Source organism: Euwallacea similis, chromosome 4 (genome assembly GCF_039881205.1).
Source record: "Euwallacea similis isolate ESF13 chromosome 4, ESF131.1, whole genome shotgun sequence".
In the NCBI taxonomy this organism is placed as follows: domain Eukaryota; kingdom Metazoa; phylum Arthropoda; class Insecta; order Coleoptera; family Curculionidae; genus Euwallacea; species Euwallacea similis.
Genome location: NC_089612.1, coordinates 2,265,537 through 2,292,427, shown reverse-complemented (window position 1 = coordinate 2,292,427; position 26,891 = coordinate 2,265,537). Strand labels below are relative to the sequence as shown.

General features: G+C 41.4%; 5 protein-coding genes across 7 annotated transcripts; 3 read left to right on the top strand and 2 right to left on the bottom strand.

Moving 5' to 3' along the window:
* Positions 1-119: 119 nt before the first annotated feature.
* Rchy1 (Ring finger and CHY zinc finger domain containing 1) lies at positions 120-2,379 on the bottom strand. Its single transcript, XM_066389617.1, has 7 exons — positions 2,276-2,379; positions 2,085-2,213; positions 1,727-1,888; positions 1,519-1,674; positions 1,186-1,464; positions 946-1,039; positions 120-894 (listed from the first exon to the last, which is right to left on the bottom strand). Exons 2-7 carry the CDS (start codon positions 2,178-2,180, stop codon positions 770-772), a joined length of 912 nt encoding a protein of 303 aa, XP_066245714.1. The 5' UTR covers positions 2,181-2,213; positions 2,276-2,379; the 3' UTR covers positions 120-769.
* Positions 2,380-2,426: 47 nt separating this feature from the next.
* LOC136408560 (omega-amidase NIT2) lies at positions 2,427-3,434 on the top strand. Its single transcript, XM_066389618.1, has one exon. It carries the CDS (start codon positions 2,537-2,539, stop codon positions 3,377-3,379), a length of 843 nt encoding a protein of 280 aa, XP_066245715.1. The 5' UTR covers positions 2,427-2,536; the 3' UTR covers positions 3,380-3,434.
* A 334-nt stretch (positions 3,435-3,768) lies between these two features.
* Positions 3,769-20,574, top strand: Dhc98D (Dynein heavy chain at 89D). 2 transcript variants are annotated; one of them, XM_066389615.1, is made up of 23 exons: positions 3,769-4,012; positions 4,119-4,241; positions 4,349-4,645; positions 4,691-4,740; positions 4,800-5,030; positions 5,083-5,387; positions 5,440-5,620; positions 5,668-5,907; positions 5,961-6,151; positions 6,201-6,399; positions 6,455-6,702; positions 6,750-6,894; positions 6,951-7,152; positions 7,205-7,408; positions 7,456-7,784; positions 8,171-9,778; positions 10,051-11,125; positions 11,336-16,359; positions 16,522-19,192; positions 19,244-19,375; positions 19,432-19,811; positions 19,858-20,037; positions 20,094-20,574. In XM_066389615.1, exons 1-23 carry the CDS (start codon positions 3,769-3,771, stop codon positions 20,388-20,390), a joined length of 14,556 nt encoding a protein of 4,851 aa, XP_066245712.1. In that variant the 3' UTR covers positions 20,391-20,574. The 2 variants fall into 2 exon arrangements, with proteins under 2 accessions (XP_066245712.1, XP_066245711.1); XM_066389614.1 differs by having other exon boundaries at positions 4,119-4,262; positions 4,346-4,633; positions 4,685-4,740.
* A 200-nt stretch (positions 20,575-20,774) lies between these two features.
* LOC136408561 (trimeric intracellular cation channel type 1B.1) lies at positions 20,775-22,694 on the bottom strand. 2 transcript variants are annotated; one of them, XM_066389620.1, is made up of 6 exons: positions 22,327-22,694; positions 21,983-22,139; positions 21,629-21,785; positions 21,304-21,576; positions 20,956-21,245; positions 20,775-20,901 (listed from the first exon to the last, which is right to left on the bottom strand). In XM_066389620.1, the coding sequence occupies exons 2-5, from the start codon at positions 22,101-22,103 to the stop codon at positions 20,966-20,968; spliced, it is 831 nt and encodes a 276-aa protein (XP_066245717.1). In that variant the 5' UTR covers positions 22,104-22,139; positions 22,327-22,694; the 3' UTR covers positions 20,775-20,901; positions 20,956-20,965. The 2 variants fall into 2 exon arrangements, with proteins under 2 accessions (XP_066245717.1, XP_066245716.1); XM_066389619.1 differs by having other exon boundaries at positions 21,983-22,143; positions 22,435-22,694.
* A 580-nt stretch (positions 22,695-23,274) lies between these two features.
* LOC136408558 (putative glycerol kinase 5) lies at positions 23,275-26,346 on the top strand. Its single transcript, XM_066389616.1, has 9 exons — positions 23,275-23,449; positions 23,500-23,593; positions 23,648-23,817; positions 24,013-24,102; positions 24,783-25,326; positions 25,533-25,627; positions 25,683-25,837; positions 25,891-26,021; positions 26,079-26,346. The coding sequence occupies exons 1-9, from the start codon at positions 23,339-23,341 to the stop codon at positions 26,234-26,236; spliced, it is 1,548 nt and encodes a 515-aa protein (XP_066245713.1). The 5' UTR covers positions 23,275-23,338; the 3' UTR covers positions 26,237-26,346.
* Positions 26,347-26,891: the final 545 nt, after the last annotated feature.

Here is a 26,891-nt window from a genome sequence, read left to right as displayed (position 1 = left end):
ACGTAAGTTCTATGGGGACAATTGCTCAAAAACTAGAAACATTCCGAGAACACTTCGCTGGACTAGCGTTCTCATGGAAGTCACTTGAGAATTTACTACTTAGAGAAATTGACATCGTCTTTTCCAGATATTGGAATGCGTTTTATTACTACAAATGTAAATAAACAAGAAAACAACAATTTATCAACACAATTAGGGAATTTAACAAAGACACATTGGTTTTATAGCTAATATTTGAGAGTCTGAGTATACTTTGGGTTCTTGCATTTCTATTACCCTCTGATCTCATATGTCCTCTCTTTGCGCTAATACAGGCTATAATTACATAACCATAAGACCATTACATGCATTTAATAAAATATAATAGTAGGACCCATATACAAGCAAATATTAAATGAAATTAAGCAAGGTTTATATAAATATCTGTATACCAAGTACAAGAACTATTCTTGGACACCCGTTCATGCTTAAATACAAAAGATTCCTCTGTAAACGTCAATGGAATCTTAATCGTGATTGGCTATCGCTTTGGCACAATGGAGATCTGCATTAATTGCTTCTTCATTTCAAACCACTAGAGCTGCCTTTTGTTCACTTCTGGACTCTAAATACTTAAAACCAGCTACCCCTTATAACAATATTTAATTTTGAATCGTCAATCCTCCTATCAAAAGTCGATAAGATTCTCGAAAGGTTTAAAGCCCATCAACAACAAAAAAATCACAAGCGTGCAGAAAACAAAGGTCATTACGGACACGATCACCAAATGTTACTGGGCCGGAGTGTTGCTAACCGTCTCAGTGGGATTTTCCTCCTGCAGGGGTTGGTTGTTGTTGTCAATGGCAGCACTACCCTCTCCAGCTGCAGCTGCTTGATTACTAGCTTGAGCAGACGCTAATAAAAACAGATTTAAAACTTAAAGCACTTGAGATATCATATACTTACTGGCTGGATTCATGGGGCCTTTAATGCGGCACGTGTTGTAAGAGCCGCAATGGCAACATTTAAAACCAACAACGTGAAAGGGAACTGTACATTCCTGTAATTGTTTAAAAAAAAATTGCGCCATTCACAAAAGGAAGAGAGAAATTCAGGCTTTGAAAGTTTAGATGGACTTAACAGACCTTTTAATGAAGACTTCAAAGCCAGATTTCTTCAATATTTCACCTTTATCTCTGTCCCTACCTTATGACAATCCTTGCATAATATGAACACAATATATTCCTTATATTCAGAAGGCATGGGCGTATGAGCCACCTGCTGATCCAAATATTTCCACAGTTGAGTCATATCCATGAGGGAAGTTTGGCAAATAGGACAGGCATAATGACCTGCTTGTAGTAACTGCTCAAAGCAGGTGCGGTGCAACAGATGACCACACATGGGGATATGACAAGGGATGCGAGATGTGTGAATATCCTCTAGGCAAACTGGGCAATTGGCTCGAGAAACATTTTCTACGCACTAATATTCAGTCAAAGTGAGTCAGGGGGGGGCTTATATTTGGAGATTTAATACCTTGTGTCCATTTTTCAACTGAACTGGAAGACACATGTTGCATTTTTTACAATGGAAGAACCGGTCAGCTCCGCCAATACGGCAAATACCACAACCCTGACAGTGAAACTGATTTTTCTCTTCATCGTCAAATAAGTTGCATTCAAGACACACATACTAGAAATTAAAAAAGAGTCTGTGGATGTGTGGGTTTGTCATCAGTATATACCTTTCCAAAACGGACCCCACAATTTCTGCAATTGGCCTGCACTGGTTGCCGCGTTTCGCATATTGTGCAAATAAGCTCTGTTACCTCTTTTCTATTCATTGTGTGTTCTTCTTTCTCATCATGGCAAAAGCGACAAGTGTAGACTTTCTTACAGCAAGGAGTCTGTAAGTAAGTAATTTTTTTTCAGGGCTCTGATAGGAGAAATTTAGAGATACAAAGTGTTACTAAATTGATTTCCTTTGTTAAAATACCTATAAATACTTTTAAAACAATGAAGTTGTTTTAAAATCTATAAATATATTTCTTTAACAAAAAGTGTTAAGTTGATTGAACTTTTTCCACAAAACTATGGACTTGCCACAAATTTCGACTTCCTCTTGTAATGGGCACATCCAACAACTTTGACTGTCTCTTCTGGGGGGCCTTCGGCACTGGGGGTCGCTGCCAATTCCATTTTAAAGGGGTCTCCTTCCAAAAATAAAAAAATCTGAAACACAAAAGAACACAACGTTGGTTGCTCACTTAACTGGATTCAATAACAGAATAAACCTTAATTTAACTGGTAAACTCAGTCTATAGGCAGGCAAATAGTGTTAACTAATATTTATTTAAATTGGAAAAAATTAATTTTTATTGCACAAACAGCTGTTCCGCCATATCACGATTTGATGTCACTGTCACTGTCACCAGCTGAGATTTTAACCTTAAATTAGAATTAAAACGTAAACAATGATGGTTTTATGATAAATTTTTCATTTGGAATATAACGCAATTTTGATTCTAAATAAACATAAAGCTAAATCAGGCCATATGCAGTCAGTCATGCGAACCGTCCGGACGGCTCTAATCCAATCTCGAGTAGGAAAAAACCGCTCTGAAAATCTTCAAAATGCCCGCAAACTCATCGACGAAGCGAAAGGTTTGGGGGCCCGACTCGTCTGCCTTCCCGAATGTTTTAACTCGCCCTACGGCACAAAATTTTTCAACGAATATGCAGAATCAATACCCAACGGCCCCACAAGTGAAATGCTATCTAAAGCAGCACAAGAGAACCAAATCTACTTGGTCGGGGGCACTTTTCCAGAAGTAGAAAAAAACAAGTACTACAATACTTGCACTGTGTGGGGCCCTGAGGGTAAGCTTTTGGTAAAGTACCGGAAAATGCATTTGTTTGACATCGATATCCCAGGAGGAATCACTTTTAAAGAGTCTGATGTTTTATCTGCTGGGAATGAGTTGGGAACATTCCTTTTAGATGGAGTTAAAGTGGGGCTGGGGGTTTGTTATGATTTAAGATTTGAAGAGCTGGCCAAACTATATCGCCTGCAAGGAGTAGAAATCTTAGTGTATCCAGCAGCTTTCAATTTAACCACTGGTCCCTTGCACTTTGAGCTATTGCAAAAATCACGTGCCATAGACAACCAAGTTTTTGTGCTGGCAATTAGCCCTGCAAGAGGAGATCAGGGGTATATTGCTTGGGGTCACTCACAAATTACCAGTCCATGGGGTAAAGTTTTGGGACAAGCCAAAGAGGGAGAAGAGATTATTAATGTGGATTTGGATCTGAGGGAGTGTGATCAAGTAAGACAGCAGATTCCCATTTGTGCACAACGACGGAAAGATATTTATGATACTGTACAAGTAGGCAAGTGATAGATAGTTAAATTTTTATGTAATTATACACAATATATTCATTATTTCCTAATAAGTCAAGCATTTTATTTCGGCACCTCAATGAAGATATTATTTATGAAAGTTGTCATGCTCATTAGTATGGCTAGCACTTTTAACATATAAATTATGGGGGTATTTCCTGCAATGATAGCAGCTAAGAGGTCATTAAGCCCTTGTTATACAAAAGTGGTACATTTTTAAAGTTGAAGATGGCCAATAACCTTTCTGAGACTCTCAATAAACTGCAGGTGGCTCAATTTGTCACTTCCATGGCAACAATGTTATCTCCTTGACAACATCAAATAAACTGTAAACAAAATTCAACAACTTTTTCTCCTCGTGGATTTATTTAAACATTAAAATAAAAAATGGAGACTGACTTTCGGAGGGAATGGGTTAAGGACACAGTCACCAAGGTGTTGGGGCTGAACTCTGGCCATTATTTTGAGGACATGATGGCCAATACTGAAGAATTAGAGGACAAGATGACTTCTTACCTTGAGGATGACCAACTAGACCAAGAGCTGAGTGTCAACAACAAAAGGTTCTTCTATGTTTACAGAACCACCTATGAGAAGCTGGTGGAGAAGGAGATTCTGGTCCCTGAAATTGGTAAGCCAACAAGGAATTTTGTTAAATATAGAAGAGCCAAAGTTTCCCTTCTAACACAACTACCAAATAAATTAATTTTTCTGAAAAATCTTTATCTGTTTTATAGTTAAGAAGGAAGCCTCCAAAGTAGAAAATATGGAACACGTAGACAAATCCAAAAAGAAAAAAGGTGGCAAAGAAAAACACAAAAAAGGCAGCAAAAAAGGCAAGTACCTTCAAATCGAATCTCGCGTATCTGAAGCTGAAGACCGTGAAGGTAAGTCATTCATCACATCCATTTACGCCCTCGATTATATTAAATTATCGTCTATAAATTCTCTTTCGATAAAACAGCAGCAGATTCTGAAGTTGAAGCATCAGAAGGTCTTCCTTCAGAGCAACATGAAGCAACTGAAGAGCAATCCCTGAAAGAAGAGACCCATGAAGAAGCCCCTGAAGTTGCTCGTTCACCTGATGCAGGGCTTGAATCGCTTTTAACTGATACAGAGGCATCAACTCTGCCATCAGCGGAGGTCACTGATGTTGAACTTTCTGATATAGAGGAAAGCAGTGGCGGCAAGAAGAAGAAGAAAAAAAAGGGCAAAGGCAAAAGCAATAAGAAGAAGAAAAAAGTTACTGAAGGTGAGCAATTAAGTAACTATTACAGATATGAAAGTTTATTTCTTTTAATAGATGGAGAACCAAAGCCACCTGAAGAAGAGGACGAAGATGAAATTGTATATGTGCCAGTAAGCTTTTATTTGTGGTATCTACCTTGCTTCGAGATTTACTGAAGTAATGATTTTAGAAAATAACTCAAGAGTTAGTGGTGGATTATACCCTTACGGGGGCGTTCAATTACATCATTGAAGGAGTGGCAAACACTGACAAAAAATTCGTTTACTTCTTTAGACGCACTGAACTGGGAATTCCCAACTTTAGGTCATTGAAAGATGCCAAAATTGAAATGCCATTATACGTGCTTCTAGGCGTGGTCACTGGGAATTTCATTCAGAACATATCAGTTCTAACAAAAGACGTACATTAGAGATTACTTAGTATTTCTTAACTTTCATGGAAGTTCCTAACAGGTGTTTGTGCCCCTGTTCAAAACCATCTTCGTGGAACCCAACGAAATCCAGAAAAAGGTATTGGACCCCTACTTGACCGAAAGCCAATCCAGTTCTACCACTGGCGTAGATCAAAACAAAGCAGACTATAGGAGGACGTCCATGAAGATGGTGCGCGACTTTAAGAAGCCAATCACTCGACTTTTGGTGACTCCTTCAGTCAATAAAGAAACCGATGTAAACTTTGATGAACAGGCGCATTCGAATACCTCATTAAAAATCGAGTTATTGAGCGAAATTATCGGGTTTCAAAACATGCTAGAATGGTAAGCTTTTGTTCTTGATGTTGATGCACTGATAGTGGTGATGATAGCTTAGGGTCTGTGAACATGTTGAAGACGACATTGATCTGCCAATGGCAGATTTATCAGACATTCTGAAGTCAGATAAACCAAATGAGGAACTTGTGCGAGATTCAAAGGTAGTGGAAGTTTTGGATGACTTAGTGATGGGCTGGGAGAGACACATTACTAAAGTCATCGAAAGTTATTTGTCCAAGGTGATTATTAATACAGAAAATTACTGTGTTTGATTGTGGCAGTTTAGACTCCAGTCGGCAATGGGCCACTCCCAGAGCTTGAGTATTGGCATGAAAGGGAGGTGGCTTTTAGTTCTATCGTAGAGCAGCTGAAGAAGCCTACGTTGATGCAAATAAGCGAGCTTCTGAACATGGCTAAGTCGCCAGTGATTGATACTTTTCTTAACTACCAAATCGACCTCAAGCGGTATTACGCTGAAGCAAGAGATAACATTAAGTTTTTATCCACCATAAAGAGACATTTGACGGTGATGAACTTATATTATTAGTTAATTGAGCTAGTTAAACGCGCAATTTTTAGGTGATCAGTGACAGCTACGATTTCCGTAAAGTGAAAGACTGTATCCCGGACCTAATAGAAGGACTCCACTTGATTTGGGTGCTCTCCCGATACTACAACACCGATGAAATCATGGTTTCCTTCATGGAGCGGATCGTATGGTGCTTGTTGGAGAAAGTGCGCAAAGTCTTGAACAGTCAATACATTTTCAGGTATTAAGTTTTATTACCCAAGCCAACTTCTCATAAAAATTTAAAACAGAAAACCTCTGGGTGAAGTTAAATACATCACTACTGAGGCTGCAAGCATGTTGAACACTTGGAAGTCCTCGTACATGATCACTAGGCAGAAAATCGAACATTCGGGCAAGGGGCAACGGTGGGAATTTGACAACAATAAGCTCTTTGCTGCTTCTGATTACATGGCCAAAGTCTGCAAAGACATCTATCAATTTGCGGTGGTTGGTACCTTTTAACACTTTTTTGTACTATCTTAATGTGATAAATATTTTTTAGACAGTGGGGCACTTTAAAAATATATTTGGGCCGGAGATGCGCACCATGGTCAGCGACCCTCAAACCATCGACAATGTGGCAAAACGCGTAGACAAACTAGCTGTGCACATTGAGAGCATCGACTTCGACATCTTTGACCTTAACTGCAAGGAGAATTGGGACGCGGTGCTCAACAATTACGAGAGGGAGGTGCATAAACTGGAACTGGAGGGGGTGAATTTCATTGACCAGAGCTTCAAGATGGTTCGGTGAGTTTTGTGTGCTAACGCAGACCCAAAATCATCAATAAAAACAGGTCTTCTGAGGTCGCTTTGGAGATGATGCTAAAGTTCAAGCACATCGAAACCAGAGAGCTAATTCGAAACAGGCTGATGCTGAAGTTTGATGTTATTTTGGATCAGTACACTCGAGAGATTTTGACTGTAGATGACAATTTTACTGTAAGAAATTTTCGTAAAACTGAATATTAAAAAATCACTGACTCATTGCTTTGAAGAGGAATAAAAGACATCCAATTTTAAACAGAAACGTACCTCCACACGGGGGCTCAATTTATTGGGTGCGGCTGCTTTTTTACAAGCTAAAAAGACCTATTTTGAAGTTTCAAAAAGTGCCCGAATTAATGGACTCTCCTTTAAGGGAGGAATCGTTTAATTCATATTTAAAATTGGCCAAAGAGTTGAAAACCTACGAAGAGGGTGAGAAGTGTTAATTTGTGAAGTTGTGGTAAACCTCAAAATTCTTTTGCAGCAAAAATTGAAGAGTGGCTGGAAAACTACAGCCCAATTTTGGAGAAAGTCACGCAAATGGACATTTTGAAAATCGCAGATTCGCCCAGGAAAAGATCGTATTTTAAACTTCCCAGAAGCTCTGTGCAGGATATTAACGAGTCCAGGTCTCAAACCAAATTTGGGTCCATTATTAGTGGCGCCAGGTCTTTATTCCCCATCAAAAGTACGTCACAGTTGCCCTATTTCCCCCATAATTCCAATGTTTTTTAGATGTCAAAACACCAAGGAGACCTCCGATGGTTACGCACTCGACTCACCCCCTCATAGCGCGCATTCAATCGCAAAAGAACCTGACGTGGCATGAAATTATGGGCAACAACGTCATGATCGATCACGGTTTGAAGTTTGAACTCAATTTTGATGAGTCTCTGTGGCGCTGCTTTAAATGCATAGAAGCGTTCGAACTTTTGAATTTTAGCTTACCAGAAAATTTGCGTTTGATTGCTATGCGTAAGGAGAAAATTTGTCGAAATGTTAATGCTGTTATTAGAATGCTGAAGATGTATAACGGGATTATGGATAGGCTGACACAGCCTCAGGTAAGGGTTACTTAATTCAGTTTTCGTGGTTTCTATAAAGATTAAGGGATCGCATGAAGACCAAGTTTGAAACAGCTGTTCTGGCTACCTGTATTAAATTTGCTACTTTTTTTAGCGATTTTCTAGTAAATTATTATCGGAATTTTGATAATCGCCTGATTAAAACACGGCGAAATTAAGGCTATTTTGCCAATCAAATATCTCTATTTGATTTTTAGCCGAATTGAAAAAACAGAAAAATTTATTGCTTGATTAATTAAAGTCGCCATTTTATCCACAAAATAGGGCACCAATTTGTCCTTATTTTTTAATTATTTGATCATATTTTAATTTTATAATTCTTTGTCCCTTATTTCGTGTTGATATCGAAGATCTCAAACTTCCAGATAATATTGCTGAAAAGGAAAATCTGTGACGTTGAGCTCTACATCCAGCAAGGCCTTTCTCGCATCAAATGGTCCTCGTTGAGCATCTACGAATACGCAGAGGAGTGTAAAGTCCTTATATCCGCCCTAAATACCCTCTATGAGCATATTGAGCATATTGAGAAGGGTTTGAACAAACGAGTGCGTAACCTGCAAACGTGCAATCTCTTCGATTTCAAGCCAGTCAAAGACAAGCCTTTGAGACTAGCCTGCAAAGACTTCTTCAGTACCATGTACGACGATCGAACCGAAAAGGTGGTGCATCTTTTGAAGACTTACGAGTCCTTCGGGTCAATTTTAATCAAGTTGGAGTATCTAGTTTTGAGCACCAACACTGGAAATTCTCCAGATATGTACACTTATTATAATTTCTGGGAGACTGAGGTTTATAAAGCATTGATTTCTATGACTCTACAAAACTTGGAGGACTTTGCCGCGAAGTTTGAGCAGAAGGAGCTACTCTTTCAAGTAGACGCAGTTGTAGTGACCCCGGAGATTTTATTGAAACCTACAGCCTCAGAGATTTATAATATTATTATGACGAACACACGTGATTTCTTTGATCGGCTGCGGATATTCCCAAGGTGGATGCACGAGACTTGTCTGCTATGCAAACCCACCCTAAGCGATAAAAAGGGTGAGTTTCTGTATTCTTTTTATGAAGAAGTGGTGAAAGTTTCGGATATAATAGACGCTATCCAGAAATTACAAGATGTGGCTCATAAAACTATAATGAATGTACATAGAGTCCTGCAGAGCTGGAAGCGTTACAAAATGTTCTGGTCCTTCGAGAAAAAATCTACATGCGAGAAATTCATGACCAACATGGCCACCCTAGAAGTCTATGACGAGAAATTTATGTTTTACAAAGATATAGCTACAGAAATGCTCAATCACAAAAGCTACGTTGACGTGGACAGCATAAGGTTAAATTTACGACCATTATTGAACACCATAGCGCAGCACTGCATTGAATGGAAAGACACTCTGGGACATCTCTTGGACGCTGAAACTGTGGGGAAGATGAAAGATATGAAGAAGACGATTGAACATCTGCGTATAACTGTGAGGATGAACATTAAAGAACAGGAGAGGTTTAAGGATATCATGCAAGCCATAAGCACTATACGCAAGAACAACATTCAAGCCGAGTTGGATTTTACAAAGTACCAAGAAATATATGCAATGTTACGTCAGCATGATATAAGTTTTGATCCACAGCATGAAGTTATGTCTTATCAGTTGGAAAAAGACTGGAAGTCTCTGTATTTATCTGGATTATACCGAGAACAAACTTTGGAGTCTACAAAAGAACGCTTTGCCTTGCTGACTTTAAAAGAAATTAATAGTTTCCTGGACGTGCTCGGAGAGTTTTTGGACAGGTTCAAAAATGAGGGTCCAGGAGCTGTGGGGGAGGACTTGGATAAGGGGGTGCATCTCATGGAGGTCTATCGCGCAGAGTTTGACAGTTTGGAGGTACGCAGAATCGAACTGGTCAACGCGGAAATGCTCTTCGATATTCCAATGGCTGATTACTCCGATTACATCAAAGCTAAAACTGACTTTCAGGTACAGTTTATGAAAATTTCATAACATTAAGGACAAATCGTTCGTGTCGATTGTCAGATATCAATTTAATTTCTGTTTACAAAATTATTTTGACTACTGTATTTATTTTTCTAAAGTTCCTCTATGCCAGTCTACAAGATTTTAGTTTTTCTTTGGTCTTTGTTGGAGGCATATTAAAACTTATACGGTTGTTCTCCTATTGACACAATTCCTATGTTTCGACTTGAACTAGTGATACCTATATAATCTAGCTTAATACTTTTTCTTTTCAGGGCATGGTCAAACTCTACAAGGTCTACAAGGCGCAGAAGTACGCCCGTGAGCTCTGGGGCAAAACTTTATGGGCCAACCTCAACTCCCAAGCACTCCTCGATGGAATTGACGGTTTCTTGAATGAGTTCCGAAAGATCTCTATGGAAATCAGATCGATGCCAGTAGGGCTCATTTTAGAGCTGAAGATTAAGCATTTCCGCAGTTCCGTACCTCTGATGGTGGCATTGAAGGACGAGGCATTGCGAGATCGCCACTGGCGCCAACTGATGGCGAAGACTGGAATTGTTTTTGACATGGACGCCGATCGGTTCACTTTAAACAACATATTTGCCATGGAGCTGCACCGTTACCAATATGTCGCGGAGGAAATTATTAATAATGCTATTAAGGAGTTAGCAATTGAAAAAGGGGTGATGGAAATTGCTGAGACTTGGAAGACTATTGCTTTTGTGGTGCTGAAACACCCGAAGGGCAACGATAATCGGGGGCTTATCATTGGACCCACTGAAAACATTATGCAAGTCTTGGACGCTAATTCAATGAATTTACAAAGCATGGCGGGATCTCAATTTGTAGGCCCGTTTCTACCTGAAGTTCAAAAGTGGGAGAAGGTCTTGGCCAGTATTGGAGAAGTCATCGACGAGTGGTTAGTCGTGCAAAGAAAGTGGCTCTATTTGGACGGCATTTTTATAGCTGGGAACATTAAATCCCAACTACCCGTTGAAGCGAAGAAGTTCGATGACATCGACAAGGCCTTTGGGAAGATTATGAGGGAGACCGCTAAGAGTCCGATAGTCTCGGAAGTGTGCGGCCTCTCCGGGCGATTGGAGGAGTTTCAGAACCTAGAAGCGGGACTAGATTGCTGTCAAAAGTCCCTAAATGAGTACATAGATTCGAAGCGCAGGCGCTTTCCCCGGTTTCATTTCATTTCCACTGAGGAACTGCTGTCGATATTGGGGAGTAGCGACTGTACGGTAGTGCAAGATCACATTATCAAAATGTTTGACAACGTCAAGTCGCTCCGCTTCACTACCGATAGCAATGATAAGGTGATTGCATCAGCGATGATATCAAGTATGTATCGAGCAATCTACTGGTCAAACGTAGATTACACAGGGTGTCTTTTTCAATTGCCTTCACCGTTACTATCTCCGAAACGATGAAAGGTAGAAAATCATTTCTCAAATAGCGAAAAAGATATTTTTTAAGCACTTGTGTCTATACCAATTAGTAGAACAACCTGCTCTTAGTTTCATAGATTCTTCAAAGCGATTAATATTTCAGGTGAAGAAGTGATGGAGTTCCGGAACCCCGTGATAATTGAAGGCAAAGTCGAAGATTGGATGAACGACGTGCTGGAGGAGATGCGCAGATCGAACAGATTCATCACCAAAAGCGCCATTTACTACTACGGAAAAATCCGAAAGCCACGTGCGCAGTGGATGCTGGAATACCAAGGGATGGTGTGCTTGGCGAGCAGCCAGGTGTGGTGGACTGCAGAAGTGGAAAATGTATTCGCTAAGATCAAAAAAGGCAGCAAGAGAGCCATGAAAGAGTATTTGCAACAGCTCAACAATCGTCTGGACGAGATTATTATTACTGTGAAAGCAGATTTGACTGCGAGTGATCGTACCAAATTCCGCACTCTCGCCATAGTAGAAGTGCATGCCAGGGATATTGTGGAGACCTTTGTTCGGGATAGTGTGACCGACGTGCAGGATTTTGAGTGGGAAAGGCAGCTGCGCTTTTATTGGGTCAACCATCTGGATAATTTATGGGTGACTCAATGCACTGGCTCCTTTGAGTATGGTTACGAGTACATGGGTTTAAATGGTCGATTGGTGATCACCCCATTGACTGACCGGGTTTATTTAACCATGACTCAGGCCTTGATAATGCATATGGGCGGGGCCCTGATGGGACCTGCAGGCTCTGGAAAAACTGAAACCACCAAAGACTTGGCAAAAGCTTTAGCCTTGCTTTGCATGGTCACCAATTGCGGAAAAGCGATGGATTTAAAAGTTATCGGAGCGACTTTAACAGGGCTTGCACAGTGCGGAGCATGGGGCTGTTTCGATGAATTCAATCGCATTGATATTTCAGTACTTTCAGTGATTTCCACGCAGCTGCAAACCATCAGAAGTGCACTCATGATGAAACTGGAGAGATTCACTTTCGAGGGAGTAGAAATTGCTTTTGATTCTAAAGTGGGGATTTTTGTAACGATGCATTCGGGCTATGCAGGGAAAACTGAATTGCTCGAATCGGTTAAAGCTCTATTTCGACCTGTAGTATGCATAGCTCCGGATTTAGAGATGATTTGTCTGATTTCATTATTCTCTGATGGGTTTTTGGAGGCTAAAGTTTTGGCCAAAAAAGTGACGATGTTGTATAAATTAGCCAGAGAGCAGCTGTCCAAGCAGTTTCATTATGATTGGGGTTTGAGAGCTTTGAATACTGTCCTACGCATAGCTGGAGCCCTCAAGAGGGCTTCGCCAGACATCAAAGAATCTCTAGTTCTGATGCGCGCCTTACGCGATACGAACCATCCAAAATTCGTCCATGAAGACGTGCCGTTATTCCTAGGATTAATCCGAGACTTATTCCCAGGCATGGATTGTCCCCGAGTCGAGTATCCGGACTTTAAGTCCTCAGTGGAAGAAGTTCTCGCCAAAGAACGCTTTATAGTCCTACCCTACCAAGTCGACAAAGTAGTGCAAATCTATGAAACAATGATGAAGAGGCATTCTACAATGCTGGTAGGCCCCACCGGGGGTGGTAAGACTGTAATCATCAACGCCCTTGCTAAGGCGCAAACTCTCATGGCCCTCCCCACGAAAATATTTACTTTAAACCCCAAAGCTGTCTCTGTGAATGAGCTTTATGGCATTTTAGACCCGCTGACTCGAAACTGGACTGATGGGCTTTTGAGCAATATATTCAGAGAAATAAACAAACCCACTGAAAAACCTGAAAGAAGATATCTGCTCTTGGATGGAGATGTTGATACTTTGTGGATTGAAAACATGAATTCTGTCATGGATGATAATAAATTATTAACTCTGGCCAATGGGGAGCGCATAAGACTGCAGACTCCAGTATGTGCCCTTTTATTCGAAGTCGAAGATTTGCAATATGCCTCCCCGGCCATAGTATCAAGAGCTGGCATGGTATACGTAGACCCTAAAAATCTGGGGTATCAGCCCTATTGGGACCGCTGGATTAACTCCAGAAAACACCCCCCAGAGCGAATAGCACTTTCTGAATTTTATAATAAAGTAGTGCCTGATCTCATGGCTTATGTACTGGAAGGCATTTTGGGCAACAAACGGGTCTCTCCTCTCAGAACCGTGATCCCTCGAACGGGGCTCAATATGGTTACGCAGCTGGGCCATATGATTGATGCCATCTACCCTCAACCTGAAGAGGACACGAGTCCTCCAGATGAGGAGGTGGACATTGACTTGATTAACGCAGTTTTCATTGCTTCTTTATATAATTCGGTAGGTGCTGTTTTGGTAGACGCTTGTCGCTGCGAATTTGATGACTATATGAAATCTCACATTTCCATGTCGACAGTCAATGACACAGTCGACCAAAATTGCGATTTAGTACACTTCCCCACGGCATTTGCTACTCTCTATGATTATTTCCTGGATGTAAAACAAAAAGTATGGGTGGCTTGGGACTGGTTAGTCCCAAGGTATGTGCACGAAAAAGATCTGAGATTCTCTCAAATTCTAGTCCCTACTGTGGACACTGTGAGGGTCACCTACATCCTACAATTAATGAACAAATTCAAGAAACCGATAGTGCTAGTAGGGGACACTGGAACATCGAAAACTGCAATAATTCAAGACTTTTTGCGTAATCTAGACCCAGAAGCGTTTATTTTATTGAATATTAACTTCTCCTCTAGGACTTCCTCCATGGATGTCCAGATGAATTTGGAGTCCTCAGTGGAGAAGCGCACTAAACAGATTTACGCCCCTCCAATGGGGAAAAAGTTGATTTGCTTTATTGACGACATGAACATGCCTCAAGTTGACGATCATGGTACGCAGCAGCCCATTGCTCTATTAAAATTATTATTTGAGAAGGGAGGAATGTATGATAGGGGCAAAGAGCTAAACTGGAAAATTCTAAAAGATATCTCCTATGTGGCTGCAATGGGGGTTGCGGCAGGGGCTCGCAATCAAGTGGACCCTCGTTTTATATCCATGTTCATAGTGCTCAACCTAGTCTTCCCCACCACAGGCACATTACATCACATCTATTCATCAATCCTAGAGGGGCACTTAAGTGTCTTTGACCAAAAGATGCAGGTGGCAGGAGTCCTGCTGACAATGACATTGAATTTATACAATTTCCTGATAGTACAGTTACCCCCCACCCCTAGTAAGTTCCACTACATCTTCAATATGCGGGATTTGTCCCGGGTTACTGCAGGATTATGCAAAATCACCCCTAAATTCTTCACTGCCCTTCACCAAATCGTCAGGGTTTGGAGGAATGAGTTTGTTCGCATATTCTGCGATAGATTAATCAGTGTTGAAGATCAGCAATTGGTACGCAATGAACTGGTGGAACAGCTGAAGAAATATTTTCCTAAACCTACGAAAGTTGCACCTCCCACTCCTGACGATGATCATTTTGTTCTTGTTCCCGATGAAGAGGGAGAAATGGAGGAGGAAGAGGAGGAAGTTGATGTTTTGGAGTATGTCATGCGCGATCCTTTGCTCTTTGGAGACTACCGCAATGCCACTAACGAAGGAGATCGTAGGGACTATGAAGATTTGCTCGATTATGACGCAATTTACTTTTTGTTTCAAGAAATCATTGAGCTGTACAGTGAGAAGAAGGAAAAGATGAATCTAGTATTGTTCAATGACGCTTTAGAGCACCTGACGAGGGTGCATAGAGGTTTGAGGCTGGAGCAAGGACATGTGATGTTAGTAGGGGTGGGGGGTAGTGGCAAGACTAGTATCACACGACTTGCAGCTTTTACTGCGGGCTGCGAAGTATTCACCATCTCCCTCTGTAGAGGGTACAATGAAACCACCTTTAAAGGCGACTTGAAGAAGCTCTATACCCAACTGGGAGTTGACCGGAAACCCACAGTGTTCTTCTTTACTGCGGCTCAGGTGGTCGAAGAAAGTTTTTTGGAGTTTATCAACAACATCCTCATGATTGGCTATGTTCCCTCGTTGTTTACTGAAGATGATAAGGAACAGATTATTGATCAATGCAGATCGGCAGCTGTGAAAGCGGGCCATGGAGTAGCCAAAGATAATGTCTGGCAGTATTTCATTGAAACTTGTGTGGATAATTTGCATGTAGTATTATCAATGTCCCCTACGAGTGACGACCTCAGCAAACGCTGCAGAAACTTCCCAGGACTGGTCAACAACACCACGATAGACTGGATCTTCCCTTGGCCTCTTCAAGCACTGTTCGCGGTGGCCTCAGTGTTCTTAAAAGAAAATACTAAAATTCCTGACCAGTACCGAGATACTATAATCGAACACGTGGTGCATGTTCACCAAAGTGTCAAGGAATTCAGCTCCAGTTATCTGCAGACCATGAGGCGCAAGAACTACGTCACTCCCAAACACTATCTGGACTTCATTAACACCTACTTGAAGCTCCTGGAGGAAAAGGGCAATTTCAACCATTCCCAATGCGAGCGCTTCAAGAGCGGCTTATTGAAAATTGAGGAGGCTAGTGGAGAGTTGGCCATCCTCAACGCGAAGTTAGAAAAGCAAAAAGTCGTTGTTGGCAAGGCAACTGCAGAATGTGAGGCCATGCTCAGGGAAGTTGAAGTTCACACTACTATTGCAGCAGAGAAGAAGGATATTGCCTCTTTGAGAAGAAGTGAAATCGACGAGCAAGCTAGAATAATCAGCATTGAGCTAGCAGATGCTGAGGAGACTCTATCTGCGGCACTGCCAGCATTAGAAACCACGAAACTAGCTCTAGCAAACCTAGACAAAGCGGACATTACAGAAATTCGTTCTTTCGCCACTCCTCCCGAACCAGTGCAAATAGTTTGTGAATGTATAGTTATTCTCAGAGGGTACAAGGAGGTATCTTGGAAGACTGTCAAGGGGATGATGGGTGACACCAACTTCCTGAAGGCGCTGCAGGAGATGAACTGCGACGCCATTACGCAGACGCAGCAGCGAACATGCAAGGCGCACATGAAGAAGTCATCCAAGTTGGATGAACTGGCTTTCATTAGTAAGGCGGGTCTCGAGTTGTACAAGTTTGTGCAGGCGGTGTTGGGATATTGCGCCGTCTACAGGGAGGTAAGTAAACTAACTGACATGTCTTTCTCAAAGAAAACTGTCAATTTTCAGAATAGCCTCAGTAATTTCGATTTTTTTTAATGTTTTGGGCTTTACATTGACCTGAATTGAACTAAATATTTTCCAAAATTTTCTATATTTAATGTTTGTCTCGTTCTGGAGGTAAAACCCAAAAAGGAGCGTGCGGAACAGCTGCAAAGCGAATACAACAGTGCCAAAAGCGACTTGGAGAAGCTGTTTAACGAGATCAGCAAACTGGAGGAGAACTTGAGTAACCTGAACCAGAAGTACACAGACACCATGAAGCGGAGGCAGGAGCTGCAGGAAGAGACCGACATTATGATGCGACGTCTAGAAGCGACAGATAAATTGATATCCGGGTTGAGTTCTGAAAAAGTCCGATGGACCGAAGATTTGAACCAACTATACATTGAGAAGGAGAGGCTAGTGGGCAATTGCCTTCTATGCTCAGGCTTTCTAGCATACTGCGGCCCTTTTACCTTCGAATTTAGGCGAGACATGGTTTACGGCAACTGGCAGAATAGTATCCAGGATAAGAATATACCGCTTACTTTGCCTTTTCGGCTGGAAAAGAACTTGATCACTAACACGGAGGTGAGCTTGTGGGTGTCTGAAAATCTTCCCCCTGACGAACTTTCAGTGCAGAATGGAATTTTGACTATCAGAGGCTCTAGATTCCCGCTTTGCATCGACCCACAACAGCAGGCTTTGAATTGGGTCAAGAAGAGAGAAGAGAAGAACAACGTGAAAGTGCTTAGATTCACTGACAGCGACTTTTTGAAACACCTGGAGATGTCCATTAAGAACGGAACTCCTGTGCTTTTCCAAGACGTTGACGACTACGTCGATCAGGTAGTTGAAAATGTCATTCAAAAGAATGTGAAATTGTCTAGGGACCGCGTTTTTGTGGTCCTCGGCGATAAAGAGGTTGATTGGGATCCGAATTTCCGTCTATATATGACCACTAAATTTGCCAACCCCACTTTCAACGCTTCAGTCTATGCCACAGCCATTGTTATTAATTATACAGTGACTCTCTCGGGATTGGAGGACCAACTCCTGGGAATAGTGGTCAAGAATGAGAGGCCCGATTTGGAGGAACAGAGGAAGATATTAATTACTGAGGCTAGCACAAACAAGAATTTACTTCAAGAGCTTGAAGATTCATTACTCAGGGAGCTGTCCACTACCAATGGGAATATGCTGGACAATGTGGAACTAATTACTACATTGGAAAACACCAAAACTAAGGCCACAGAAGTGATGGAGGAGCTAGAGTTGGCTTCTCAAACCTCCAAGGGCATTGACAAGCTCAGAGATGTTTATCGACCAGTGGCTAAAAGAGGAGCTATACTGTTCTTTGTGCTCAGAGACATGGTAATGGTCAATGCCATGTACCAATATTCTTTATCTTCCTTCCTGAATACGTATGCTTATTCTCTAAAAAAGGCTCTGCCTGATACAATACTGGAACGCCGCCTCTCCAACATCATGATGACGCTAACAAAGAACGTCTATGATGATGGTTGCACTGGCATGTTCGAGAAACACAAACTGTTGTTTTCATTCCAATTGGCCGTGAGGCTGGAACAGGGCGCTGGAGCTGTGACACAAACTGAATTAGATTTTTTTATCAAAGGATCGGTGAGTTTAGAGACATCTTCAAGGCAGTGTCCCGTTTCCTGGATCACCAGTCAGGGATGGATGGATATTTTGAAGCTCTCCAAAGATTTTCCATTGGCGTTTGGAAGACTGCCCGAGCAGATTGAGAAGAATGTGGATTTGTGGAAGAAGTGGTATGATTTGGACGCCCCTGAAGCTGAGGATATTCCCTTTGGATATAAACAAATTCTAAAGCCTTTTCAACTTTTATTGCTGCTCAGATGTTTTAGAATGGATAGAGTTTTTAAAGCTGTGGGAGATTATATCGCAGAGGTAATGGGGGAGGAATTCATAATACCCCCAGTAATCAGTATGGATAACATATTTGAGCAATGCAGCTCCACAACTACAGTAGTGTTCATCTTAAGCCCCGGCTCGGACCCCACTGCAGAACTCATGAACCTCGCAGATAGGTGCGGTTTTGGAGGAGGCAAATTCCGCTATTTATCTCTAGGGCAAGGACAAGAGCCTACAGCCTTGCAGCTTTTAGACACTGCAATCTCCAGGGGGCAATGGTTGATGTTCCAAAACTGCCACTTGCTCATACCCTTCATCAAAGCATTGGAAAAGCAGTTGGAGAAGATCAGCAATCCGCATCCAGACTTTAGGTTGTGGTTGACCACTGACCCTGTAGCTACCTTCCCTATAGGGATCCTGCAGAGGTCTCTGAAGGTGGTTACTGAGCCCCCCAATGGCTTGAAACTAAATTTGCGCAACACCTACTTTAAGATAAGGGCGCAGCTGTTAGACTCATGCCCTCATTTTGCGTTTAAGTCTTTAGTATACGTGTTGGCATTCTTCCATGCCGTAGTGCAGGAGAGGAGGAAGTATGACAAAATTGGCTGGAATATCTGCTATGACTTCAACGAGTCTGACTTTAATGTGTGTGTCCAGATTCTGGATATCTACTTGACCCAGGCTTTTGAGGTCAAAGACACTCGGATTCCGTGGAATAGTCTGAAATACCTTATTGGGGAGATTATGTATGGGGGGAGAATCATTGATGATTTTGATAGGAGAATTGTTAAGACGTATATGGATGAATATATGGGGGATTTCCTCTTTGACACCTTCCAGTCTTTTCATTTTTACCACAATCACACTGTGGACTATGTCATTCCTCCAGTTGGGGCTAAAGATGACTATATCGGTGAGTTATGCATTTAAATTATTGCCGTAACGTTTTTATCCTCTTTTATAGCTTTTATTGATGAGTTGCCTCTGATCAACGGTCCTGAAGTATTCGGTCTACACTCTAATGCTGAGATTGGTTACTACACTCAAGCAACCAAAGAAATGTGGAACTATCTCATGGAGCAACAACCGCAAGTTTGTAGGTTTCTCAACTACAGTCTTCGTAGTTCAACACTGAAAACTACAAATCTTTAGCCACTTCGGACAAGGGAATCAATAGAGACGAGTTTATAGAGGTTGTGGCCAACGATGTTTTGAAGAAGATTCCAGAAGAGTACGAGGTGTGGAAGGTGCGTAGGTACTTCCAGAAGATGATGTCGCCCACCATTGTAGTGCTGCTACAAGAACTGGAGAAATTTAACAAGTTGATTGCTATCATAAAACGCACTTTGGTGCAGTTAAAGAGGGCACTAGCCGGAGAGATTAGCATGGACAGTATGCTGGACAATGTGGCTTGTTCCCTGTTCAATGGGCAGCTACCTGTTAGTTGGAGGAAGTTGGCACCGGCCACTTGCAAGAATTTGGGAGGGTGGATGGAGCATTTTGAGGCGAGACACCAGCAATATTTTTCATGGGTAAGTTCTTTTAAATTTTCTATGCTCCCTAATGAGCGAATTTTAGTCAACAACTGGAGAGCCTACAGTGCTGTGGATATCAGGGCTTCATCTTCCCAAGACATACCTTGCAGCCCTAGTGCAAATAGCCTGCAGACTGCACAATTGGCCCCTGGACAGGTCCACTCTGTACACTTATGTAAGCGAGCATTTAGACCCAGGAGATGTCATTCTGAGGCCTCCGGCTGTAGGTTTCCACCACTAAAGTTCTTAATTTATTTGATAAATGAAAATCCCTTCTAGGGCAACTGTTTTATTCATGGGCTATTTTTGGAAGGCGCCGCTTGGGACACTGAAAGCAACTGCCTTAAACGTTCCACCCCTAGAGTTCTAATCGAAAAATTACCAGTTATGGGGGTGGTGCCGATTGAGTCATTCAGGCTGAAGTTACAGAACACCCTACGCACTCCGGTGTATACTACTTCCTTGAGAAGGGACGCCTCGGGGGTGGGTTTGGTGTTTGAGGCAGATTTGAGGACAACGGAGCACATCAGCCATTGGGTGCTACAGGGAGTGTGTTTGGTGTTGAACACAGAATAAAAGTCAAAGTTTTGAGTTTTATGGTTTTATGCCTATAGAAAAATTAACATAAAGGACCGGAACTGGAACTTTTAGGAGCAAGGGGCACGAGAAGTGTTCTTTTGGTGCTACCGACGTTGCATTTGTTTGTATTTAATTATTGCGTGCTTTCAATTTACACGAAGTTTTCAATGGGTGATTTATAAGAAGGTTACTCGGGTTACTTACCTGAGTAACCGTTAGTAACTTGATGTTGCTCAACTGTATTACATTTGAAATAAATGAATATGCCAAAATCCCTTCTAGTTCATCAGAAAATAAATCCTCTATTCAACCAGCACTTCGGGGAAGCTGAACAGCATTAAAAATGAATGTTCAGTGATAATGAAATCAAAAACAAATATGCTGTTTTATGCTTTTAGTACAACATTACCAAACAAGATGGAAGTGCGCCTTAGAGAATTAACAACAACCTTCGGAATGATAAATTGGACGACCGCACTTCGTCGAACCTACCATTCATCCTCATAATCTGCAAGAAAAAATTCTTTTCCTCTTTTGGAACTCCCAAAAAGGACAGCACTACCTGTAAAGAATCAATTGGTCTTCTTAACATCTTTGACCTCCCCCTCCTTAATCTGCCCCCTCCCGAAGATCTTGGCCAAACTGTCCCAGATCCCCCCGAAGAACAGGGCACACATCAAATTCTCGAACGGAATAAAGGGGTCGTGAATACCGAGAATAATCGAAGACAACTTGAAGTAAACGAAGAAAATCACAATTCCGAAATAAACTAGAGCGTGAGGCGCTGAAATCAACTCCGTCTTCTTGTCCATAATAAAGATTATCGAAGCTACCAATGACGCTTTGGTGTAGCTGAAACACGTACAGAATTATCATTTTTTTGGTAATTAGAAAGTGAAACAATACATACAAACTGGGCTGCATGAACTCCATGGCTGTGGGGGTCCACACGCCCCTAATGAGCCGTTCCATGAGTCTCGTAAAACCGGCCCCGTTGCCTTTTAAAGTCCCTATGATGATCATTATGAGGTAGCCGCTAGGGTAGAGCTTGGACGCGTGCGTGACCCCATCATAGACTTTCTTGCACCTATAGATTTCCTTCATTGCTGAAAAGACTAGTTTGACCGGCAGGAATTTGGCCAGCTTATATCCCACATCCATGGGGGTGTAGAATACCACATACCTGAGAAAAATTTGAGATATAAAAGTAGAATGGGCTGGTAAAGGGGATTTACCAGACAGCTGTAGCTACTAGGACTTGAGGGGTGTTTTTGAGGGGGGCTAATATGGGCTCTGCAAGAAGGCCGTTGGCCACCATGCCTCCGGCAAAGACCACCAACATGTAGGAGAGCCAGCAGGAAAGGGGATGTTTGCGTGAGAAGGTTTGAGAACCTGAAAAAATTTTTTGAATAGCTCTCGTAGATTTATAGATTTCAGATAGCCCTCGTAATATCTGGGAAAGTGACATAATGCAACGTTGCCTTTTATGTGATTTAGTTATTACTGCATTAATTGCTCAATTGCGCAAAAAAAAAGATACGTTAGCTTAAAACTGATATTATTTATTATTGTTTGGACGATTAACTTACCACTCCCGAGATCGTCCCTTACAGAAAGGGCGCAAAGGGTGCAATGGGCTATGTCAAAGTATGGAAACATCTTCAGTTTCACCACCTGATTGGCGATGTCCAGAAAAGCTTCCGGATCCATTGTGATGACCCTTTTATAGTTATGTGACCGGGATTACTTTCTAAATTAAAAACAATTTGACATCAGAAAATCGGCAACCTTGTAAGTTTGACGCTGTGTCAAATGAGCCATAGCCTTCTGAGACAAAAAAGGCCATAACATGTCATGTCATCAATAGTGAGTAGTCTATGATTGTTCTATGAAAATAAGATTACTTGAATTTATGACATATTTTATAAACCACACTCAGCTAAATACTTGTTATTTTCTACGGCCTTCTCCGCCACTGTTTTCAATAACTCAATCTTAAAGGCTGCATGACCCAGAAACACAGTCCAAACGGTTCGATCACCTTTAGAGGCACGTGGTCTGCAAGATCTGAAAACTAAACGTGATTAGTTACGATGAACTTTCTTTTACCGAAACGGGGGAGACATTTAACGGGGCCGGGGCATTCTGATGATCGGGAACGGACTGGACCCTCCAGGATTTGGCAGCATTTTGTCCCAGCCTCGGTCTATTTTCAGTCACCTGGTTTCTAATGGGGAGTTTAAGCAAATGCCGTAACGTAATCCGTAAGTAAGTGTTTTCATATCGTTGATCGGGATTTAAGGCTATGGAATACCGCACGAGGTTGCAGCTGTTTAATATTAACCAGCTTATCTGGCTAGACTAATCGATGAGTTATTTATAATGTTATATGCACAAACTGTTGGAGCTTCAAGGAAGGCGGAGTTTTTTTATGTAATAAGTCTCGGAAAATTCACTTTTCAGGAATTATTTCTAATTATAACGATAAAATATAACGTCATTTGTGACCAAATGCCCCATTGCTATTGGTGCCCGACAAGTGCGACTCTATCATTGGTTCAAAGTGCACACGTGTCGTTGTTTATGTACACATGGCAATCGTGACACAATACATAGCTGCACAGAGCTTCCTCGTCTTAGTGCGGCCCTGTTTGATAATGCAAATTTAATGACCTGAAATTTAAAATGATAAGTGGGAAATAAATAAATAGTTGAATTTTAACCCTTGTTATTTGTTGTTACTCTTTTATAGGTACGTAAGTATGAATAGGTATTGAACCATATTCCAAATAAAGCTATCACAATGACCTCACATAATCCACGTACTCATGTATACAATAACACATTAAAAACATGTCTATAAATAAATAAATTAACAACAATCTTAATATCACCACAAATTACAGGACCGTACTGAGAAGCAAACACACACTTAACCTAAAAATATGTCCAGTGATTCGTTGGGTTTTATCGCAGCTCTAGACATCGGCACCACAACCCTGCGTTGCCAAATCATAGACCATACGGGCAGATGCAGGGGCGCCAGCTTCAATAAGGTGCTATCAACAAATCGTCCTATTCTCCCTTCAACCCTTTATTGTTACAGATAAAGCTGCTCTACCCCGACTCAAAATCTGTGGAAATTAATCCGGACGAATTATGGAAAACCATTGTTGATGTCGTCAAAATGGCTATAAAAAGTACATTTATTAAATACATTTTCTTATATGGCGATTTTATAAGTGACATTGCAGACGCAAACATAAGTGTAGGTGAAGTGTGCTTCCTAGCAATATCAAGCCAAAGGGCCACTTTCGTGACGTGGAGAAAGGATACCGGGGAGACATTACACAATTTCATTACTTGGAAAGATCTTAGAGCCGCTGATATTACAGAACAAATTAACAACTCTTGGAAAATGACGGTAAAATCTTGCCGACGTTAAGTAACAATATCTAGGGAAAACATGGCATTTCGGCAACGTTGTCAACTCAAAATTTGTGTTTATTACAAAATTCCTTAATTATAATATTCATCGTTAATAACGGGAAAAAAATTCTGTCTTGCTGTAAACGTTCTCGATTCATTAATGAGTTTTTCAGTATAAGTTGAATTGCAGGCGCTTCACACTGGTTCCTCGGTCGCGCATTTTCTGACCCGCCAAACTAAATTCGGCATTGTTGCCAATTTAAAGTTCACCTGCAGTCATGTAAGTATACAATCAATCTATTCAAAAAGTACAAAAATCACTCTGAAACTCAATTAAATCCTCAGAAATTTCAATAATTTATATTCATATAAAAATCATCACTTTGATTGATCCGCCATTTTTTCAATAGACTCCTGAGGTGCCATCTTTTATTTGAACCTCAGGACTCCTTATCTTATTTCCACATCAGTTTAAGCCAATTAACTCTATCAGAAGTGATTGTCTCTACCTAATAATGGTGTTACATGGAAATTCTCACGGTCCTAAAGATCACACCCAAATCAGAATACTTCGTAAAATTAGGCAGACAACCTGCTAAATTTTGAAAGATGTATCTACGGAATATCTAGCTAAACAAAGATTAAATATTGGTAAAAAGGGTAATTTTCAAAATGAAACATTTATTCTAAGAGATAGTTTCACATATTCCTAAAGAGCATTAAATTTCCATTACAACGATGTGTCACAAGTTCATATGCAGGCTCAAAATGGCGGCAAAATGCATTGGTTTCCAAAATGTCAACATGATGGCACCACAGTTGAAACAATTGTCTGTCACTGTGACATTCCTTCTATGTTATGGTTTTTTGTTATTGGCTTTGTTTGTTTTTCGTAGCACTCTTGCAGTAAATTTTAATTCTCTGCATATCTCTTATATAAAAATATCCTTAATATTCTAGGTGACTCCGCGCCTTCTCTGGCTTTTTCAAAACAACCAAGATGTGCGCGACGCTCTCAATTCCCAAAATCTCCAATTCGGCACCATTGACACGTGGCTTGTCCACAAACTAACAAGGGGGAAAAGCTACGTCACTGACATATCCAACGCAAGCGCCACCGGCCTCTACGACCCCTTCAGTCTCTGCTGGAGCATCATCCCCAAATACTTTAACATTCCTCTTAGCATACTACCCCCGATAGTCGATAACGACTTTGATTTTGGTGAGACATGGGGCGACATCTTTGGGGTGCCCATAAAAATCGGAACTGTGATGTCGGACCAATCAGCAGCCATGTTCGGGACGCTCAGTCTCAATAAGGGTGACGTCAAAGTGACTTTAGGAACCGGCGCATTTTTGAACGTTAACACTGGAAAAGAGATTAAAGAGGGTGGGAGAGGGGTATACCCTTTGGTAGGATGGAGAATTAAGGGGGAGGGAGTGTATTTGAACGAGGTGGCATGTTCGGATGCAGGGTCGTTGGTGCAGTGGTTGTTGGCTATTGGTAAGTTTGATTGGGACAAAAGTGCGCCCTTAAGTGAACAGCCAACATTTTCATACGTTCAGCCTTATTGCCGTACTGAGCGCGCACCTTTTGAGGCCCAAATTCGTCATTTGTTTTCAATATCGGCGCCATCTTTAATGTCAGCAATTCAAAGCGGCATGGACAGGTGGTGCTGTAGTAACTCTAACTTTAATAAAGCGTTTTAGGGCTGATTTCCAACGTCAGTGAAATTTCCACTTTAATACATAAAACTGAGGACAGTGGAGGCGTTTACTTTGTGCCCGCTTTCAGTGGTTTAGGGGTAAAATTATTTATTTTTCGCCCTTTTTTTTTGACAAAAAAAAACTTAATTCCAGCCTCCAATCAATGACGAATCTGCCGCCAGCGGTTTTATAGGCATCGGAGCAAGAACTAGAAAAGAGCATCTAGTCAGAGCAGTCCTCGAAAGTATTGTTTACAGGACCGTATTAGCGTACAACCTCTTTGACAATAAAAATTTGCGAAATCTCAAGTATGACCTCTATGACTTTCTCTTATAAATGCATTTTAATCTTCATAATATAGGGTCGATGGTGGGGTGTCGGGGAGTGACTTCATCTGTCAACTTTTAGCGGATTTGACAGGTGTGGCAGTGTGCAGGGCCAATGTAGAGATGTCAACGTTAGGGGCTGCGTATTTAGCCGGACTCAACTGCGGTTAGTACGATCCTGCTCATCATTTGTCGAGATGTATAAAAAGTAGCTTTGCAAAAGGTTTCTGGGCTAGCAGCGAAGAAGTGACGGCGATTGTGAAAAGTGGAGATATTTTCAAGCCTACAACGTGCGAAAAAGGGTTCAAAAGTGCGGCCGAAAAGCTGGAAAAATGGCAAAAGGCCGCCGAGAGGTTCATGCATTGGTACGATTCAAAATGAAGCAACGTTTACCAGTGATGTACCAGCGGTGTGGGCGACTCAAATATTTCATTCCATTTCTATTTTTATATTAAATAAATATTTTGGCATTTAGATAGAAACATTTTTGATCATTGCCCTTACCCCTCAGAGATAGCGCCACCTCAGCGTGAAAGTTAAAAAAACAAATGAGGATCAAGTCGACCAAGCAGCTGACTATTCACCAGGCAGCGCGATTAGACAGCTATCTTAACTGCTTGGTTATTTACATGTACCACTCAGTATATAGCAATTCTACCGGCTTTAATTCAGTTTAACTTTAATTTCTAGAATTTCAAATTTAGATGCGGACAGGTGATGAGTTTAAAGCGGCAACAATGCCGCACCTGATTTGCCAGCAAGGAAAATGAACCAAGGACGGTCCAGCGCGCGACACATTCGGTAATTGCATGAAATAGTTGTTTTCTTAACAAGTGCGGAAAGTGCCTTTCTAGCACGCGACTACCCGAATTCTGCTTCGCGTCGTTCGTGCAAGCAGCTACTTCCCCAAGAGTTAGTAACAATATTTTTTCTATGAGCGTGCCGTGACCTCGGGTTGTTTATTTGATGAGCAGATCTCACGGCTGTTCTCAGCTGATCCACTTTATGGCCCTAATGGAGGAGAGTGCTACTTTCC